A 20,175-nucleotide genomic window follows, 5' to 3' on the forward strand; every position below is an offset into this window, starting at 1 on the left:
CCTCCTCCGGAGCGCGGGCTGCGCCTGAGGAGAGCGGCGGGGCCGCGCGCCCGACAGCCGGCAGCACGGACCGCGCGGCACGTGGGGCGCGGGACGGAGGCGCCGCGCGGCGCCAGCTTCCGCTTCGTCGGCGCCGTCACCCGCCCGCGACGTCGCAACGGGAAGCGCGGTCTGGGTCGTCCCCCCGCCCTCCCCATCACGTGACGACACCCCCGATGCTAAACTACATTTCCCAGCGTGCCCGGCGCGCCGCGGAGCACGGCCGCCAGGGCATAGGGCGACTCCCGGTGCATGCCGGGAGGCGTAGTCTCACAGGGCCCCCCCTCAGTGGGGGATGGCTGCGCTAGGAAGCAGCGCTCATTTCTCCCCGCTGTCTCCCGGCGCTGGAAGCTCTGCTCTGCGGGGGCTGTCTTTGCTTCGCCCTCTTCCCTACTCAGGTAACTGCTATTGCCGCGGCGGGACTCGCAGTGGTCAAGGGCCACTAGCCGCCCTGCTGGCCCTGAGTGAAAACATCTGGGTCACGGCCTTAAATCAGCGCCCTGACCGAGGGCGAGCGCGGGCGGTGAGCGAGCCGAACAGGTGATTCGGGCTCAGCAGGAAGGAGGCCGGCCGCAGCCAGTTCCTGACCGAGCCCGTGTAGCACACCGATGATGTTCCCAGCCGGGTTCGACAACAGGCGCCGGGATTAACCCGCAGGCTTTACAGAGGAGCCGCCGGAGCCTCCTTCGCGCCCGCCCCACCGCGGCTCTCCGCGCTCAGCTCCCACCAGGTGAGCCAGCGGGCCGCTCCGGCGGCCTCCCTTCTCCCTTTCCCAGCCGCTACAGCCTTCACAGAAGGGCCAGGCCGGGCTGACCGCGGCACCGGGCAGCCGGCGGCGAGAGGAGCCCTGCTCGCCCCGGCCGGCGGGCTTGAGGCGGGGGCCGGGCCGGGCCGGGGGCGCGCGGCCGGGAAGGGGCGGGGCGGAGGGGCGGGGCGGAGGCGGAAGGGGGCGCGGCGAGGCCGCCTCGCGCTCCCGGCTTTGGCGCCAAGCGCTTCAGGCCGCGGGGCGGGCTTCGCCGACGTCGCGGCCGGGGACGCGCCGTGCGTCTGCGGCCATTGGCTGGCCGCCGCCGGGAGCCCCGCCTCCCCCTTCGGCGCCCCGGCCTGCGGGACCAAGTGGCGGTGGCGGCGGCGACCTGCGGGGTGTCGCGGGCCGGGGGCGGCGGGCCGCGGTTGGCCGGTGGGTGAGGCCGCGGGTCGCGCCGGAGCTGCCGAGTGGGGCCTTCCTCCTCCCATCCCCTCCCCTCCTCTCCTCCTCCTCCGTCGGCCCGGCGCGGGGGCTCGGCGCCGCCTGGCCCCGCGCGGTGCCGCTCCCCTCCCCCCACCGCCCCTGCGCGGGTCCCGCCGCCCGGTCCCGCCCGGCCTTGTCCACCCTGGGCTCCCCCGGCCCGCTGGTGCCGGCTGCCGCCGGTGGGGCTCAGCTGGGGTGCCACTCCCGAGCCGCCATCGACGTCTCTCCCGCCCTGACCTCTGAGAGGTGCTGGGCGCTTCCGCCGTGAGAGGAATTGGGGCGGGCGGGAGGGTGAGGCCTGGGGAGCCGGTGAGGGCCGCTGCCTCTGAACTGGCAGGCTGGGTCGGTGCCTCTGCTCGCCCTGGCACCGGGCTGCCTCCTGTGCGGCTGTTCTCCAGGCAGCCGGTGCCTGGGCGTTGCGGGCTGCTGCCCTCGCTTCAGAGGCGCTTGTGTGTCAGTGCCACAAGCCTGTGTGCCGGTAAAGTCGTTCTGTAATAGCTGTTGTATCGGCCAGCGTGCGTCCTGGGGCTGAGCATCGCCATACACCTTGGCTGGCAACATGTTTCTTGCCTGCTGCCCCGCGTTAACTGTTTTGGCTGGTGGCATCAGAGAGAGGAAACTTACTCTTAAATGGTCAGCAGAGAAGAAATCAGAATTATCAAATCAGATTATTTTAACTGGTTAAGATACGCATTCGGATAACCTGTTCATAGAATGCAGTGTTTCAGACCAAAATTTCTTCATAGGATCTTTTATTTGATACACACAAATAAAAGATACAGCTGAAGGTCATCTTCAGAATGCTTATTTAACAGGGCATAATTTCTTACTTTTCTTGATAGAGCTCTACATTTGTTATCTTAGTGTAAGAGTTTTCTCATTCTAGCTTTGGATTTTCTTGAAGAGCAAGGGCCACAGGTAGCTCAGGTGTAATTGAGTTATTTCAAGATGCTTCTCTTTTATGATGCTGTTCTGAAATTGTCAGTTAATCTGTTGTCTTTCCTCTGGTATTTTACTTACAGATGGGGAAGCCGTAGGGAGTTTGTATCATGGCAACAGATGAGGATGGACTGGGACTGTTTGATATCCGCTACAGTGGTAAGATGTGTCAGATTTCTTTCTGCTTTGCAGTGAAATAACACAAGCAGTCTTAAGAAAATAAATAGGTCCAAAACCAACTTGGAAAACAAAATGGAAACAGTTTAAGTTGGGACAAATACTGCTAGGCTTCAACTGTAATTAAATGGCTGTGGCACATTATTGGTGTAAGCTGTATCCTGTTAGTAAGTTTGGATTTTAAACCATGCTATGTACTTTGGATTTCTAATATGTTTTGAGGTGATGGCTGGAACTGGCCTCTCCCCAGCGTGTAATTTAACCTTCACTGTATCCTAATTTGGACATGTTAGGAGATTTGTTCCTTTGTTTGCTATTTGTAAGAGCAAATGCGATATCATCTGGTATAGTATCAGCAATCAAGGTACTCTAACATTATTTCCAGCTCCACAGTTGATTGATCTAACGTATGAGATTCTCAGCCTCAGAAGGACTGTGGATATTGATATTTTTCTTTATTATAAAAATATTTGTTGCAGAACCGGAGAGATTCACATAGAGGAGATGGGAGTGGTAAGAGGCATTGGAAAAAGACACGAAGAGAGACTGAGGTTTTAGATTAAAATACTTTTACAGAACCAGTTAGTATGTGAATAGATGGCAATACTGAAGTGAACTCTTTGAATTATGCTACAGACTGTTACAATACTTAATGTTTGGTGAGAAATAATTCTTCTAACAGTAGTGGTTTATATCGTACTAATTTTTTTATTTTTGTTTCTGAGTTGTATAACTTTTGTATTCGATGTGTTTTAGGAAACAGTTTCAAATTCAGATCAAGTTGTCTTAGTTCATAATTTTAAATTTTATTTGTACTTAAAGCCATATAATTTGCTTCATGCATAGTTCTTGTAATATTTAGGGATTGATCTTACAAGACTGTCTTTGCTCCCTTGTGACTAACGATCTTTTCTCCACAGTAGCAGTAACTTGCTGGGTAAAATTCCCCTGTGTTTTACTAGACTGTGCTACTACTTTTACTCCTCTCTACTGGTCTAGGATCATAGCTACGGTTATTTTATGGGAAAGTTAGAGGTTGGAGTTTACTAAATGTTTACTTTGGCTTCTTTTTTTTTTTTTTTTTTTTTTTTTTTTTTTTTTTTTTTTTAGCTGAAGCTTCCCCCTTCAAGGAAGGTGATGAGAGCTCAGTGGATATTTACGATGGCTTGGACAATGGTTTGACAGTTCCTGGTAGGTTGACTGGATCTTGCCGCTTGGCTTGGAGCGTTATAGAGTCTCCATCCTTCTTAGGCTGCTCTCAATTGTAAAACAACCGTTAGCTTTAAGTTTACGTTTAGCTGGTGTAACATGCTTCAGTGAGCTACTTGTTTAAGTTCAAGACATATTTATCTAACACCCTGTATAAATGCATTAGTGAATCCTTAAATCTGTTAGCTGAATGATTATCTGATAGTTTTCATCTATTCAACACAAGCAGCATGGTGTTCAACCCCATACCAACTCTAGAGTAACTCCGTTTGATTCTGATCAACTGATCTGTGTTTGTGAATGTGTAGGTCATTGGCACCTGAGTGTTCTTTTTCTCAATATTTTTTTTTTCAAGTGCAAGTGTTTCCAAGGTGAAGTCTGGACAAAAGCTGAATGAATTGTAGAATGCACGTATTTATTCTAACCTGCTGTCTATTGGCTCGGGTCACTATTAAGGTGTAGCCCTTCTTGCTTTGTAAATTAGGTAGATTTACTGTGAGTTAGCTCTCCTTCGACTTAAAACAACTTACTAGCCAGAAAATGGGCCCATCTTTGTTGTTACGTGTCCTGGATATCTCTTAATTTTTCTAACACAGTGTTTTCACTTGAATTTTAATTTTCATCGTTACCTTTTTATGTCAATGTAAATTGAATCAAGTATTTCCAATAAAACTAGCATAAACGTTGAAATTCAGAACAGGAATTTCTCCAATTGAGGTCATGTGTTTTCCTCAGTGACACAATGCAACCTGGCTAGAAAAATACCTTTTTCTTGATGTAATTAATTTTCTTGCTGCAGACAATTCTGCTCCAAATTCTACGCCATCTGGAAACAGCTTAAATTTATTTGATGAGATATTAATTGAAGAGGGGACTGCAAAAGAGGCATCCTACAATGAGGTGTGTATTGATGTGACAAATGGCGGTTTTGGGGTTTTTTTTCCATCCAATTTTTCTTGTGTAAAGTGCAAATAATGTTGCCAGTATGCTCACAGCATTGGAAAAATAGGGATACTGTTATTAAATAAAGAAGTTAAAACAAGAGCATGGTAACGAACTGTTATGTCAAGAAGTTTAGTAGAATAAGCATGTCTCCCTCTCTCTGACATGGTCTGTCCTCATTTAATGTCCATTGCATGTGGTTCCTGTATCAGCTACATTATGGGGAGGATGCATTGTAATTTCCTTGTGGTTAAATATCTGTTCAGATGTCTGATACAAAGCTAATCTTGACATTTTTTTCCCAACAAATTTTACCAGACTAAAGCAGATAATGGCACGTAGACCGTGGATTAATCTTAAATTTTGTCCTTGAGACTGAAGAGAGCCGTGCAGTAGATAGCATTCCACTGATTTGCTAGAAGCAGCTTACTCACGTAGCATCATCTGTCCTGGTCCATAAGGCATGTCTTAACTACAAACTTGAGATTTGGTGTAAAAGGGACAGACATCTACACATATAATGCACTATAGAAGAAGCAGGAGCAAACCTCCAGGAGTCTACTGAGTGATGAAAATATCACTTTGAAAGCAGTTGACTGTCAAGTATGACAATAGAGAAGTTGCCCGTTCTTCTGTGAATGTGTTATTGCCATCTACTTTTAAAAAAGGGCTCATGACAAAAGTATTTTAATTAAATTTGTGATCTCGACAGGCACATGTCCTTTGCAGTCTACTTTTGCAGTCCAGGTTTGTTTGTAGTAACTTTTTGGTGTGTTTTTTCTTATCTGCTTTGTATTCTAGAAAATCTGAGAAACAAGTCTCCATCTGTAGGGCTCTGAGAACTCCTGCCCCTTGATAATCGTGTCTTTATTACACAGTAACATGGCTTCCTGTTACTCTCTAGGCTATTACTGTTGGGCAAGCACAGAGATTTCCTCTTATCTGAGTGTTTGTGATGTTTTAGAGATTTGAATGCCCGTTGGAGCATATTGAAGCTTTTTGTTTTAATATGGCATTAATATGTTACTTTTGGGAAAAAACAGAACTTTGTAATGTAAATTACCATGTTAATTAGCTATAAATCTAGAAGAGTAACTTTTCTATGTGATTAAGTCCACTTCTGTGCTGTGAATTCTTCTCTCTTTTACAGTTACAGGCAGAATATGGAAAATGTCAGCAGCAAATTAAAGAGTTGATGAAGAAATTTAAGGAAATACAGGCACAGGTACTGTAGTTCAAAGGGCAACACTGTCAAGGTTTATGTAAAGCAAACTGAACATTGCTTTGGGAGAGACATATGCTTTCCAGAATTAATCCATTGCATGGATGGTTTGTAAAGCACCTCTGTAGGTGCTAGGAGCTTGTTCTGCCTCAGACAGTTGCTAGGACAGCCTGCTGACAAAATCAGCAGGTAAATTCACTTGTTTCACAGTGCTGCGTGCAGTTAGACCTTAGTTGCTCAAAAGCTATCTTCTGTCTCCTTAATTAGAAAATAAGCATGTCAAATGAAGAGTTGTCAGAAGGGTATCCAGTTCTCTTGTTTTTTTTTTTAAAAATAGGTCTTTAATACATTAGGGAGAGGGTTGCAAAGGTGCCTGAGCTGTCATTAGAACTGGAAAAGGGTGTCTGCATTGCTTTGAGTGTAGTCTATTTTGATAGAAAGAGCTGGGCTGCTCTTCAACTTAAACTGGTATCCCCCATGCTGTGCCATTCTGTGTAGTTAGGTTATCTTGGGCAATTCTGCAACATGCTCGACTGTGTATTACAGATAAGTCCCAAAGGTTCTATGCTTTGAAATGGTAAGCACCTTCTGCCCCGGTGACACTTCTCTATTGTTTTCTATAAAACTTGTCTGCCTTTGAGCAGGCTTTGCTGAGGATGACTATTAATAGAAGTGGCTATACCTAGGACTGACAGATAAGGTTCTAGAACATAGTATTAGAAATGTTAGAACGATAGAAGACCCGAAGTTGGTTTTGATACCTTGAAAAAAATACAGTTACCCTCTTTTTCTGAAAGCACTTAAAAGCTATATCTCTGATTTGACACAGTGACCAGGAAAGCAATAAAATGAGTAAAAGAATGAAGCAGAGGGTTGGATTATATTTTTTTTTTTCACTCTGTGGTTATTTGGTTTATGGCATATTTCAGTTTTAATAAATTGTATGCTTAAAACATCTTAAATAATTACCAGGAACACAAACAGGAGCATAAATGTGAGTGATGTTAAAAAAAAAAAAGCTCCTTTGGATGTCAATAATTTTGACTTCTCCGAAACACTTTCTGTATGTTGTACTGTCAGTTTGCATATGATGGGATTCTTTGAAATGGTTGTCTTGCACTTTTTTTCATTACATCTTTGGATACCCAAGCTAATTCTCGTTTTTTCTTTCTCTCCCCCTCTCTATTGCTCTCATTTTGTATATATTTAAAATAGAATGTTATTCTACAGAATGAAAACCAAGCTCTCAAAAAGAATATTTCAGCACTTATCAAAACAGCAAGAGTGGAAATTAACCGTAAGGATGAAGAAATCAGTAATCTCCATCAAAGGTACAAATAGACAGTGGAACTGAAAGCATGCTTTTTGCATCTTATGCAGTTCAGCTTCAGAACTACTCTTATTTTATGGTCTCGGACATGAATTCCACGGACCTTTTTGGACAACAAATGAAAATAAATAAAAAGACTATATAGTGTTTTCATGGCAAGATATGAAAGCCCTGTCTTCAGTGGTGGGGGACAGCAGCTAGAGAATTCTTGGTGACTTTCATGTACCACCAGTCTTACTGCAAGGAGTTGAAAATATCAAAGTGTGGGTGGGAGAGTCGCTGAGTTTAAGGTGCCTGAACCACTTGAGACCAGGGCAGGTCACCTGCTTGTCACTTGTGTGACGTCAGCCACATCATTGGTTTGTTTGTGTGTGTTTCAGTTTGATCATAGGATATTTTCTTGCACCAAAAGGTGTGTTGAAGAGTTTACAAACTCTCTTGCAATACCTTCCGATGGTGATGAAAATTTATGTACAAGCATTGTTTTAGGTCAATGTTCAGTTCACATCACAATGTCACATTTTTGGAGTAGAGCCAGTTGCATGAGCTGATCATTACATATTTAAATTTACTGCATCGGCCCATAGGAAGTGTTCAGTTTTACAAAGCAAAACCAACTGCATTTTGTATTGGAGATAAATGTGGAATTATTTTACCCTTGAACTGGTTCCTTACAGCTGGACACTGAATCAGCATAGAATTTCAGGCCAAAACCAAACATCGGTGTGTAGCAGCCCCTTCATCCTCGACTCCCTGAAAAGGAGCTGTACATTTGGTGGTTTGCTGTTATCATTTGTTGATGTGACTTAGACTTCTGTTTACTTCTGCATCAGACACAATCATTCTTTTGAGATGGCAGAGCATATTTAAGGAGGTTGCTTTTACCCATGTAATTTATTTGACCATTGCTTTTAACCATGTCATTTTTAATGCAATGTTTTATTGAATATAGCAGCAAAGTGTCTGGGTTTTTTGTTTTTTTTTTTCTGGTGAAGTAACTTTTGAGTTCTGTCAACAATGAGTAAGAGTTCAGGCCATACAGGCTACCTGTACCCTTTTTAATTTTTTTTTTTTTTCTTTTATTATGATGACCTTGCAGCAGTAGCATGTGGCCTTGATGAGGCTTGATTATTGTAATTTACTACTTGTTTTCTGCAGCTTGCAGCAAGTTCCAAATGTGGTGGCTTATTTGCTTATTGCGTAGAGTAAGCACAGTCACATTATACCTATTCTTTTCGTTCCCAGTTTACCAAATAGTGAACTATTGAATTGCTCTTTTTTAATTATTATTTTTTAAAAATCACTAGTGCTGTAAAGAACAACTTTTTTTTTTTTTTTTTTTGTAGGGGAAGGCTCTCTTTATTGTTGGACAATGAAATACTGATTTGAGTTACTGAAATCGTTAATTAGACCCAGTGCAGCATTTTTCCACAGATCGTGCTTTTTCTTTAGAAAATGAGTTTCATTTGGAAAATACGTATACAAATTTTATTCTTTTAATGTATGCTAATGGAAATTATTTAACTTCTGGTTTTATCTTGTGTTTTTTTCAACTTGAAGCTGAAAGACAGCATGAAACATTTTTAGAGAGATATGGGTCAATTGCAATTTGGGTTTAGTCATGTTTAAATAAATTTCAAAACTGACATTACTTTTTTCTTCTTTTCATTTTGTAAACAGGCTATCGGAATTTCCCAATCATCGAAATAACTTCACCAGAACATACCTTCCAGGATCAACTAATGGAAGGTGCTCTGAGATGTGTAAAACAAAAGATTCCAAATTCAGACCTTCTGATGTAGGTGATAGTGTAAAGATGGAGCATAGGACGAAGAATGACTGCTCAAAAGATCCATACCACAGTTACTCCTCTCATAATACGGACAATGGGAAGTCTAGCTGTGAAAAAAGAAACACTCCATATTTACTGAAATACCCTCCTGAAGAGCTCTGCAACGATGGTACTCATACGTGTCTACCCAACTATGACCATAGTTCCAACAAGGATAACAGAAAGGAAAGAAAAGAAATGAAAAGTAATGAACAGTATAGTAGGGGAAATGTCAACAAATACAAGAGGGAAGTACATCAGAGCACCGGAAACAATGGTAACTGTAACAGTGGTGACAGTGAAGAGGGGAATTCAGATCCTCAGCAAAAGCTGAAAACCCTTTCAGAGAAGGCTGGTAAAAATGAGTCGCAACAAAAAAGTCAGAGCGTAAAACTCAAATGCAGTCCAAGTGCAGAAAGAAGAGCAGAAAGGGGTGTTTCTTCCTGGGAGAAACAACCTACTGGTAAAGACAGGTTTCAAATAAGAGGTGAATTGTATGCTGATGAGAGATCACAAAATTTATTTAAAAAAGACATTAAAACACATGATAAAGATGAAAAAAACGCTGGCCAAAAAAGTAAACCAAATGAAAAGCTACAAGAGCAACCAAGGAGGTCTGGCAGAGGGAGTAGTCCACACTCAAAGAATGAACATTCAAAGAGTCTTCATGAATCACGTAAATGTCGTGTGGAAGAGTCTAGAAAAGGAAGAGACAATGACTGCAAAAGAGATAGGGGAACAAATGATCACGCTTCTCGAGAGGGAAGGACTTCACCCTCCAATTCCAACAGCAGAGAACATAAATATGCACGCTTGAAAGAAAACAGTAGTAGATATGAATGGGAAACAGCACATTCCAAATCGGAAAGACACAGAACTGAAGAAAAAAGGAAAAGAGAAAGAGAGAATCAGGATGAAAATAGACATTTTAGAAATGAAAGAAAAATTGCAAAAGAGTTTTCTCACCAATCTGGAAAAGAATCCAAGAAAGGTACAGATGTTACAAAAAGTGAGAGGAACAAGTCCTATAAACTAGAAGAAACACACAGAGTAGCAGATAGCTTAAAAGACCACAAAATGCCCAAAACTAAAGATGATCACACTGGGACAAAAAGCAAAGACTTAAAACTCAGCTTTATGGAAAAGCTAAATTTAACGCTTTCTCCTGCTAAGAAACAGTGTCTCTCTCCAACAGATGGACTTAAAACACCCTCCGAAAAGGTTGCCGATGAGGGAAGCACGGAGCTCACGCTGCAGGCAGAGCTGTTAGATTCTGCCCAGCCTGTTCAGTGTGGTCCCTCAGAGCAAGGTCATTCAACAGGACCGGTTCTGGACAGTGCAGCTCAAAGCGATGCAGAACCAGCACTGCCTTTTTCTGTCAATTCTGAAAACGAAGCCTTCAAAGTAGCAGCAGCAGGAGCAGATCCGGCACAGTCTGAAGAATTGTCGGCAGTGGTAACTGATGAACTGAGCTCAGAAACCTTACCAGAAGCAGAAGTGGGTCAGGTACAGCCCCAAGACTTGCCAGTGGCAGGAGAGGTACTGGTTCCTGGTGAGACGCAGGCTGAAACGTTGTCAGAAACAGCAGAGGCTTGTGATCTGGTTGAATCAGAAGACTCAGCAACAGCAGCTGCAGTGACAGATCTGAATCACCCTGAATCCTTGCCCCTGGAGGTGGCAGGGAGCGTGGCGGAGTGTGAAAACGTGTCTGTGGCAGTGGGTGTGACACAAGATGATAGTGTACCAGCACCAGAAGTGGCACAATCTGAACCTGCCAGTGAAAGCATGGGAGCCCTTCCAGAGTCAGCAGCAGAGAAGAAAGAGGAAGATAAAATATGGCCAGCTGCTGACTTAGAAAGCTCAGCAGACCAATGTGGCTCTCAAAACCTCGTCTTAGATGACTTGGAAGCCAAAAGTTCTGGTGACCTGGAGTCCTGTGTTGTCACAGATGATATTAGCGAAGCAAAACCAGACTCTTTAATGGAAGTAGTGAAGGGTGACGATCACTTGGCTGCAGAAAACGTTGAGTGTCCCGCTGAGGAAAAGGGTATCTGCGAAATTAATACAAATACATCTCAGTCACTTGACAGAACGATGTTAACTGATAAGGATGAGCCATTAGTTGACCAGAATGCTTGTGATCTGGAGCCAGACCTAACTGAAGTCAGTACTGCAGCATCTTCTCTTAGTGGTGAGATGTGTCCTAGGACTAAAGAGAGAGAAACTAACCCAGTTCCTGTAGATGATGACAGCTCAATACTGAGCATTGATCTCAATCACTTGAGGTATATTCCGAAGGCCATCAGCCCACTGAACAGTCCAATGCGCCCTTTGGCTAAAGCACTAAAGATGGAAAGTCCCTGCAAAGGTCTTGTGAAGAGTTATAATAAAGGTATTTGTATATGTATATTCTAATTTTTTTCTACATAAAGGCTTAGGAGATCCATTCATGGAAAGCAGAAATTACTTATTTTAACTGCTTTCTCAAAACTATAAATTGTTTCCTCTTAAGCTGTGTAAGTCTCAATGATCCTTTTGTTTCTGGTGGAACCATTTAACAGTGCAGCCAAGATTGTAGCCAATGGAACATTAGTGCTAGAAAAATTGGAGTTTGTCACTACTGACAGATGAGTGGTTGAACTAGGAGTTATGTACTAACTTCTGTGAAAAAATCCATACAGCCTTCTTAATTGCAGTTACGTCTGAGTAGATCTCATTAGGTTTTTCTCTGAAATTGTAAAGGCTGAAAACTACTCAGGATCATATTCTTTCAAGTATTTATTTGTGAGAAAGCTGGAGAGAGTACTTGAGACAATTTCTAGGAATGTCAGCTAAGAGAAGGCTGTCCTCTCGGAGTTAATTTCAGTGTGAATTTATATAATTTCCAATTGTGAGTCAGTCGGTGGGGAAAAAATTAGAACATTAGGATTTGTCATTAATGAAGTAAGAACTAACTCCTAATGATGACAGCACTCACAGGAAGACAAAATAGGTGACCCAAAGTTTAAATCTTTTCCTTGTGTGAATTTAACTCTTCCTGTAGTGTCCTGCTTCAACTAGTAAAAAGTTTTCTTGGAAGTTTAGATTTCATACTAGAAGAGGAATGGTAGAGTGGCATTTAAATACTTTTTGTCATGTTTTGGAGTACAATCCTTATGCCTTTTTGAAAATCTTAGTGTGGTGTGCTCCAGAATTCTCTCTTGTGCTTGAAACAGCTACTCTCTTAAGTGTGAATTCCTTTAGCAGTTTATATTTCATTCCTACAGTAGTTTATATTCTTTGAAATATCTGGGGGGACGCCAGAGTTTTGGGATCAGAGTAGATGAACATCAACTGAAAGTATTTTTCTAATTTTGTAGTGTTTTCCTGAGTTACTTATTAGAGGAATCCATCCTGTCCAGAACTTGTTACTAAATTTCAAAGCAGTAATTTTCAGCTCTGAAGTGAGATACTTAATTGTCTTTGTGATCCAACTAACGATATGGATGTCAAATATTCTGCATCTGGTAAATTGATGGGAGGCTATGGTTTCTCTTGGCCTTGAAATTCAGTACTCAACTTTCTACTCTTCTATAGGACAGGGGTACATATATTAATACTATATTTTAACCACTTTTGTTGTATGTATTGGTTTATCAAAATATTGAAGTGGTTAGTTTGAGAAGTTATTGATCCTTGCAAAACTGAAATGGAGGCAGCAATTAAATATGGTTTTGCTCCCATAGAATCTGTATAAAGTAAACATTTTCAATTGATGCATTAAAGTGTTAATCACAAGATCATTTTTAATGGAAATCAATTTAAATATGATCTTTTACGAAATCAAACGTTTGTTAGAGGTCATTAAGCGGTCTAATCTATGTGCAATTGAACATTAGAGTGTTTTATTAACTAGGGTGCCCGGCAAGCCTAAAATTAACTGTAAATCTCATTAATCAATACATACGCACTTCAATGGAATTTTTGTACAATGGAAACAAGCTTGCCTTTTCATCTTTTGTAACATGCTGCTTTGTAGCTAAACGTAATTGCTTATTTTTCTTAACAAAATAGCAATTGGTTTGAATTTCAAATAATGATTAAATACATATTTAATGATATGTCTAAAATATAAAACATTTAATGACCTTATTTGTGGGGCAGAGTAAGGCATACTCCACTTGGCAGAACTTTACCCTTTCCTCTCACATATCTCATTCCTCCTTCCTGTCATTCAGGATCCTGAACTGGAGGCTTTATCCAAGATTTCTACAAAAAGGGTTTTGTGCTGGTAATCTTAAATGCATCAAAAAATCAAAACCTGAAATAGAAGTTTTATCACGTGTGCGGTGCCTAGTACTCTTTCTTTGATTGTTTGTTTAGTAAGTCAGTTTATTGAGAGACTCAACCTTTTTATCAGCCCTGGAAAAGATAGTTGAATGCAAACATTAATAGGTCGTTTGTTCCTCCCATTTTGTTTTCGTTGTGAAACTGTTAAAAGCAAAGCCACCCATTGTATGTAAAAGTTAGTCCATAATGATGTTAAAGTGTAACTAACTTTAGCTTGTGCAGTGTTCGGAAAACTTACTAAAGTAGATGGAAAGAAGTTTAAATCTGGTGGAAACTGCTAGATTTTTATGTTTTCAATGGAGGTATTTGTGAGATCAGTCACATGATTTTAGTGAAATGCTGAGGTCTGATTTGCCCTTTGAAGCTCAGAAAAATCCTTTAAGCTAGAAGCTGCTGAAGCAAATGACCCACACTTCTTGAGTTATCATTGGCAGTTTCAAACAAAGAGTTCCGAACAGTCACTTTCCAGAAGAGAACCTTCCAGGTTTTTCTGAAAATGTCTGTGTATAATGGCATTCTTTATGGTAATTACCAAACTGTTTTCTTTTTACAGATCTAATTCCTGAAAGTACGGTTGTCGTCTGTCCTTCAAAGAATTTGTCAAAGGAGGTAAACAAAGAAAATCAAAAACCAGTTAGTATGTCTGATGAACACTTAGAGATGGAGTCCCAGCTGAGTATCTCTTCAGATGAACTAGAAGAAGGAGAAATCATAAGTAGCGATGAAGATGAAGAAAAATCTAAACCAGAAAGAGGCTCTGAAAATACAAAGAAGTCAGGACCAAAAGCTTCTCCTGAGACACGAAATTTGACCAGCAGTCCGCAGAATCAAAAGAGCAAAACTGTATGTTGCACTGAAGATAATGGAAAATTTGTTTCTGTGAAAGTAAGTACAAGGAAGAATAGAGAGAGGCATAAAAATCAGACTTTCAGATCTTCGAAAGACATGAAGAAAAATAAAACTGTGAGCATTGCTTGTCTTGAAAAAATAGTTCATGTTGTTGTGGAACCTTCAAACGTACAAGAAATCATGCAGATGCTAAGAGCTATACGAAAACAGATGAGGAAAAATTATATGAAGTTCAAGGTACACTTCCCAGTTCAGCATTTTCACAGAATTATAGAATCTGGTATCATAAATTTTACATCACTGATAAAATACTTGAACTTTTCCAAGATGTCTACGATAGGTGAGACATTAAAATTGAATATCTGTGATATTATAGAGTCCAAACTTAAGCAAGTTAAGAAGAATGCAATAGTGGACCGTCTTTTTGAACAACAAGTATCAGATATGAAAAAACAGTTATGGAAATTTGTAGATGAGCAGCTTGATTACTTATTTGAAAAGATAAGGAGAATTATAATAAAACTGTGTGATGTGGGAAATCAGAGTGAGGAAGGGAAGTTTGAGAGAGCAGGAAAGCAAAAGCACAAGATCAGTCATAAAAATGATGTGCAAAGATCTAGAAAAAAGTCTCTGAAAGCCAGGCCTCAAAAGCCTGAGGGATATATCCTTTCGAAGCAAATTGTGGATTATCAACGACCTAAGTGTCCCCATGAGAAAAATAAAACAGATGCACCAAAAGCTGCCTTTACAAAATGTCTTAACTCCATTGATAACACGAGGAATTCCCAAACCAAAGTGCACCTTTCTAAAGAGAATAATTTGCAAGGCGCTCTCACCCCATTGAAGGGTGTGAAACATGAAAAGGAAGGATTCCAGCTATCCAGAGATGCCAACAAATCTGATCTTAGTTACGAGCTTCTCACAGAACAGCAAGCGTCCAGTCTGACGTTTAATCTTGTAAGTGATGCTCAAATGGGTGAAATTTTCAAAAGCTTGTTGCAAGGTTCTGATCTCTTGGAAAAAAATGGTGGTAATATCGACAGAAATGAGTGGGAATTCAGAACTCCAGAAAAACAGTATTTAGACAGTCACAAAGGCAGACGTAACGCTGTGGGATTGGTGCAAGAGATGGCTCCAAAGGAGCCTTGTGTGGAATCTCGACCAGTAGAGGATATTAACTGGCCTGTTGTTTCACCTGTAAGAGCTCCCTCTTTAGCATCTAGGCTTCAGATGTCCGTTGATCCAGATGTACTAGATGAAAGCTGTATGTTTGAGGTTCCTACGAATGCAGCTTCGTGCAAAGACGATGAATGCAGTTTACAAAAGAATAAATCATTTGTTTCTTCTATTCTTCTTGAAGATTTGGCTGTTTCCTTAACTATTCCATCACCTTTGAAATCAGATGCTCACCTCAGCTTCCTAAAACCTGAGAATAATTCTAGCTCAACTCCCGAGGGTGTTCTCAGTGCGCATTACAGTGAAGATGCGCTTCTCGAAGAGGAGGATGCCACTGAACAGGACATTCATTTGGCTTTAGAATCTGATAACTCAAGCAGCAAGTCAAGTTGTTCTTCATCGTGGACAAGTCGGCCTGTTGCTCCCGGTTTTCAGTGTCGCCCCAGCCTACCAATGCAAGCGGTAATCATGGAGAAATCCAATGATCATTTTATTGTAAAGATTAGGCGTGCGGTGCCTTGTACCTCACCAGCATCTGATCAGGTGGCTTCAGTGAAGGAGGCGCAGGTGTCCTCAGCTAAGATGGAAAAAGAAGAAATGGGAAGTGGGGAAAAAGAAAGGGGTGGTCAGAGTGCCACAGCAGCCATTGTGCAAGCAACTGTCAAACCAGATGTGGTTAAGAAGGATCAGTTGCCCCATGTTGGCACTGGACAAGAACAAAATCCTGCCTTACCTCAGCCTCTAAAGGAGTCACATAATAGTATTGGAAAGGAAGAAACTCCTGGGTTCCTTGGACCCTGTAGAAAATCTTCAAGCGCAGAGAGCCATGATGCTGAAAGCCCAGACGAAGGCTCTGAGCAATCTCAGGCGCACAAATTGAAAGAATCTGAAAACATAAATGAAATGGGTGTTAGATCTCAAGCTTCTCTTCCTGCTGGATGCACTATAGAGTCATACATAGACTTAACAGATGATATTGTTAGTGAAACTTCATGTCGTGCAGTGGAATCCCCTGCAGATAACGGGACTCGGGGAACTTCTACAGGAAACTCAGAAATCAGTGATAAAAAGGAAGAACTGGAAGAGTGCTCTGATGCATTTATAGACTTAACAGAAGAGTTTTCCAATGAGACTGTAGCAGGTGAATCTAATCTTGAAACAAAATCCACTTCAAATACTGATGTAGAATGCCAGATAAGTATAGATGATAAAATTAGTAAAAAAAGGAAAAAAGAGACTGTCAAAGAGAATTCCAACTCAAAAAGGCAACGAAAGGAAACTGAATCAGCAGGTGAAGGGAGCGATGCAAGTGATGTGAAGTCTGAAGAGGTAAATTCAGCACCCAAACAATGCTCTAGTAAGAAGAATGAGTTGCAGCAGAACAAAGAGTCTTCTCCTTTGGCTTCATCTGCATCGTCACCTAGTCTGTATGCCAAAAACATCATTAAAAAGAAGGGAGAAGTAGTGGTTTCCTGGACGAGGTAATTTCTGATTTGATCTTGATTGGTTTAGGTTTTTTTTAAAGTATGTGATATACTGAGAAGTGGGAAGAAAATGGTATTTAGCTGGTGGCTGAAGTTATTCAGGAGCTCTAAATCCTCTGTAAATAGTGGAGTGGGAGCCTCCTTCCATCTATGCAGGATGGCTTTATGACATTGGTGTCTTCTCTTCAAGTACAACTGAAAGGTGCAAAAGTCTATTTTATCCTTTTTCTATAACAGTTCCAGGGGAAAACCAATTTAGGAGATGAACTGATGTCATGTAATCCTGTTAGCAACCTTTGGAAGAGAACCATTTTTAGTCATTTCTTAGGGAGGTTAAATCAGATTTAAAGAAGGTGACTTCTGTATGTCATAACTAATTCCATCACTTACCCAGATCTCCCAAAACAAGAGTACTTTTTGCTTTGGTTTTTAAAGCTTATATGCTAAGGTAAGAAGACTTACTATATTGCACTGTCTGTAATTTTTGTTTCCCCTGCCCATCTTATTGATAACTTTGGGTTTGGGCTAACTCTGTTGTAATAATCCTGCCCTTCCTAATAAGGTAACGTCGTCTCCACTACCACTTGCTTGTACTGACTCTGTTACTCTCTGCTGGTACAGGGGAGGATCCTCCATAACTTCGTTGCTGTTGTTTGAACTCATGTTACGTAGTTTGCAAATACTCAGAATTTTATATATGCCTGTACGTATTTTTTTGTTTGTGTGCATGTACACGTATATATGTATTAATATTTTAAAAATGCATTTTTGCTATAGAAATGACGACCGAGAAATTTTACTGGAATGTCAGAGAAAAGGACCATCAAGCAAAACTTTTGTTTCCTTAGCCACTAGGCTGAACAAAAGCCCCAATCAAGTAGGTGATATCATTCTTACATTTGATAACTGTGTTGCTACATCTATGATTGCAGTTGAGCAAAAAACTTCAGAGATCTCTGGCTAATTTGAAGTTGGTTTTTATTCATGTCTTTTGTTGGGACGTTCTTGAAAAAAGAATCTTGGATTCTCCGTGTTGTTACCTTTTAAAAATATACATTATAGGAATATTGTGGTCCAGGGATTCTTCAGTACCTATTTGATTGGTACTTTGAAACTGCTGTGTCTATTCATAAGCCAGGGACAACAGGATTGTTTCCATTCTTAATTAGCACTTAAAGAAAGGCAATTTGGAGAGGCCCAAAGCCTTTGCACGCATTTAATAAATTAGAAAAGGATTGAAATTAGAGCTGGAAAAAAACCAACCCCAAGGTTTTGCAGAAAGGACATTTTTCATGACAATTTTCCTTTTTTCTTTCGCTTCTTAATTAAGAAACTTCAAAAGACACAGATGTCAAATTGATGTAGAATATTTCCAGAGGTTTGCATGTAACTTTGTATTTGTCTTGAATTGCTATCATAAGTCTCTATCCTGAAAACCTAAAAAGGGAGAAACACCCATTTGACTAAGTTGGGAAATCCTGCGTGCTCAGGATTTGGCTTTTAGGATGTTGTGTTGTATGGTGTTGGGGTGGATGGTTGGATAAAACAGTGTTATCTGTGCATTTATGCCACTCTTCCCAGTTAGTCATTTGGAGGATGGTATATAAGCTATAGCAATATTCATATAGACGTGAGAAATACTAACTCAACAAGTGAATGAAGTCGCTATGTATACTGTGAATGTGCTCAACAAAAAGATGCTCAGCTCTCATCTGCAGACCTGTTTCATAAAATCCCTAGTAGGCAGATTACTCCATAAATACCTGAAGCAACGGTTGTACAGGAGGGTAGAAAATAATCAACAACCTGTGCTTTTTGTGGCGTGCAAAATAAGCTTTTGCCTTTACATTTGAATCTTACTCACAGTTATACCTGGCAAAATTCAAGTCTAATTAACTTTGAAGCCTTCATATTTTTTCCCTCCTTGTTGTAAGGAAGCCTGTGTTAAACCAGTAGTTGGCTCTAGCTCTCTGTGATGAACCTGCAGGCTATTTCGGATGTCAAAGTTACAGGAAGACTTCCTTCATCCAATTAACTTGTTAATGGTGCTCCTAAAATTCTCCTGTTCAAACTTATTGGAAACAAATAATAAAAAAAAAAACAAAATAGTGGTCTCTTTAAAAAACTTTATGCTGTCAGATCAGTCTGTATTATTCGGTATGGAAATCCGGGGCCTTAATGATATGTCTTTTTTTTTGTCCTCCATTAGGTTGCAGAAAGATTCAAGCAGTTAATGAAGCTGTTCAAGAAATCCAAGTGCAAGTAAACTTACCACCAAGTTGCTTTGTGGTTACACAGGGTTTAGCTGTTACCAGCAACAAGGGACTACAACCACTGCCTTCACGCGATGGGATTAGTGGGAGGTATCCAAGTCAGAATACTAAGTTTGGTAAATCTGATGCACTGTTAGTTATTTTTTTGCCTGTCCATGTTTCCTCTGAAGTGCTTTATCAAAATAACACAGAGGTGACGTTACAAACAGGCTGGGAAATAATGGGCACGTACAAATGGAGCAGTGTCATTTCCAAGGAGGTGACATCTCCTGTTGGTTATACGTGTTCTATAAGCGCACACAACGGCATGCAGCCAAGTGAAGATGGTGGCTCTTGCTTAACCTGTCGGAAGTACTGCGTGTAGTGATGTCAAACTATGGTTTTAAAAAGTGAGAGTGCTTTGGAATCCAGGTTGATAATCCTGCAAAATGGCAGGTGTGTCATCTTGGTTACCTTGAAACATATAGTAAGAAGTTAGACCTTTTAAAATAAGGCAGAGCAATGATAGCAATGATTCCAAAAGCTGCTTCTCTAGTAATTGCATTCTGATGGTGAGGAATAGGTGGTTCTTGCTGCTTTGTCAGTTGCTCAGAGTGGGTTTCAAGGAGAGAATCTGGCACTGAGTGTGGGGTTTGTCTTCAACTTTAAGCACATTATCTAAGCCATTTCTTAATGACTCCAGCGTTCAACAGAAGTGAATGAATTTCTGTATGAGGGTATCCCTCTGTTGTCATTGACAATGGAGAAAATCTAAGTCGATTGTCTAGTCTAGACCCCTAGCTTTCTGATTCTTGAAGTCAAATGAGTCCCAACCTCTCTGAGAGTGAAGCCAGTCATTAATACAGTGACCAATTTTTCAGGTTCTTTTAAATTGTGAAATGTCATAATGGGTGTTTATTTGCAAAGAACTGTCTTGTAGTTAAAAATATTTTGCAGTTCTGATGATATTTAAGAAGACTTAGTATTGAATTTTGATTAGGTGGGGGGAGGTGGTCCATGAAAAATGTATTGGAATTTTTTCAAAATTTTTTTTTTCTGTGGAAAAGGCCAATCTGTTTTTCTACTCCAAATTATATCTGGGAAAGGTACTTAATTTAGGTCTTCAACATAATGAACATTCTGGTTTGTTTAAAAAAAAAAAATT

The 20,175-nt window shown here is 41.1% G+C and overlaps 1 protein-coding gene across 1 annotated transcript; it reads left to right on the top strand.

The window, feature by feature from the left end:
* Positions 1–311: 311 nt before the first annotated feature.
* On the top strand, positions 312–19,024 carry CASP8AP2 (caspase 8 associated protein 2). The gene is made up of 10 exons (XM_074151041.1): positions 312–769; positions 2,293–2,368; positions 3,497–3,577; positions 4,395–4,495; positions 5,688–5,762; positions 6,975–7,090; positions 8,770–11,312; positions 13,803–16,755; positions 17,536–17,635; positions 18,968–19,024. The coding sequence occupies exons 2-10, from the start codon at positions 2,320–2,322 to the stop codon at positions 19,022–19,024; spliced, it is 6,075 nt and encodes a 2,024-aa protein (XP_074007142.1). The 5' UTR covers positions 312–769; positions 2,293–2,319.
* The last annotated feature ends 1,151 nt before the right edge of the window (positions 19,025–20,175 follow it).

The sequence above is a fragment of the Numenius arquata genome, chromosome 7, assembly GCF_964106895.1.
Source record: "Numenius arquata chromosome 7, bNumArq3.hap1.1, whole genome shotgun sequence".
NCBI classification, from domain to species: Eukaryota; Metazoa; Chordata; class Aves; order Charadriiformes; family Scolopacidae; genus Numenius; species Numenius arquata.

Coding starts and splice junctions, on each gene's coding strand:
- CASP8AP2 (XM_074151041.1), top strand. CDS start 2,320: ATGGCAACAGATGAGGATGGACTGGGACTGTTTGATATCCGCTACAGT. Junction 2,369..3,496: donor GTTTGATATCCGCTACAGTG/GTAAGATGTGTC, acceptor TTTTTTTTTTAG/CTGAAGCTTCCCCCTTCAAG. Junction 11,313..13,802: donor TGTGAAGAGTTATAATAAAG/GTATTTGTATAT, acceptor TTCTTTTTACAG/ATCTAATTCCTGAAAGTACG.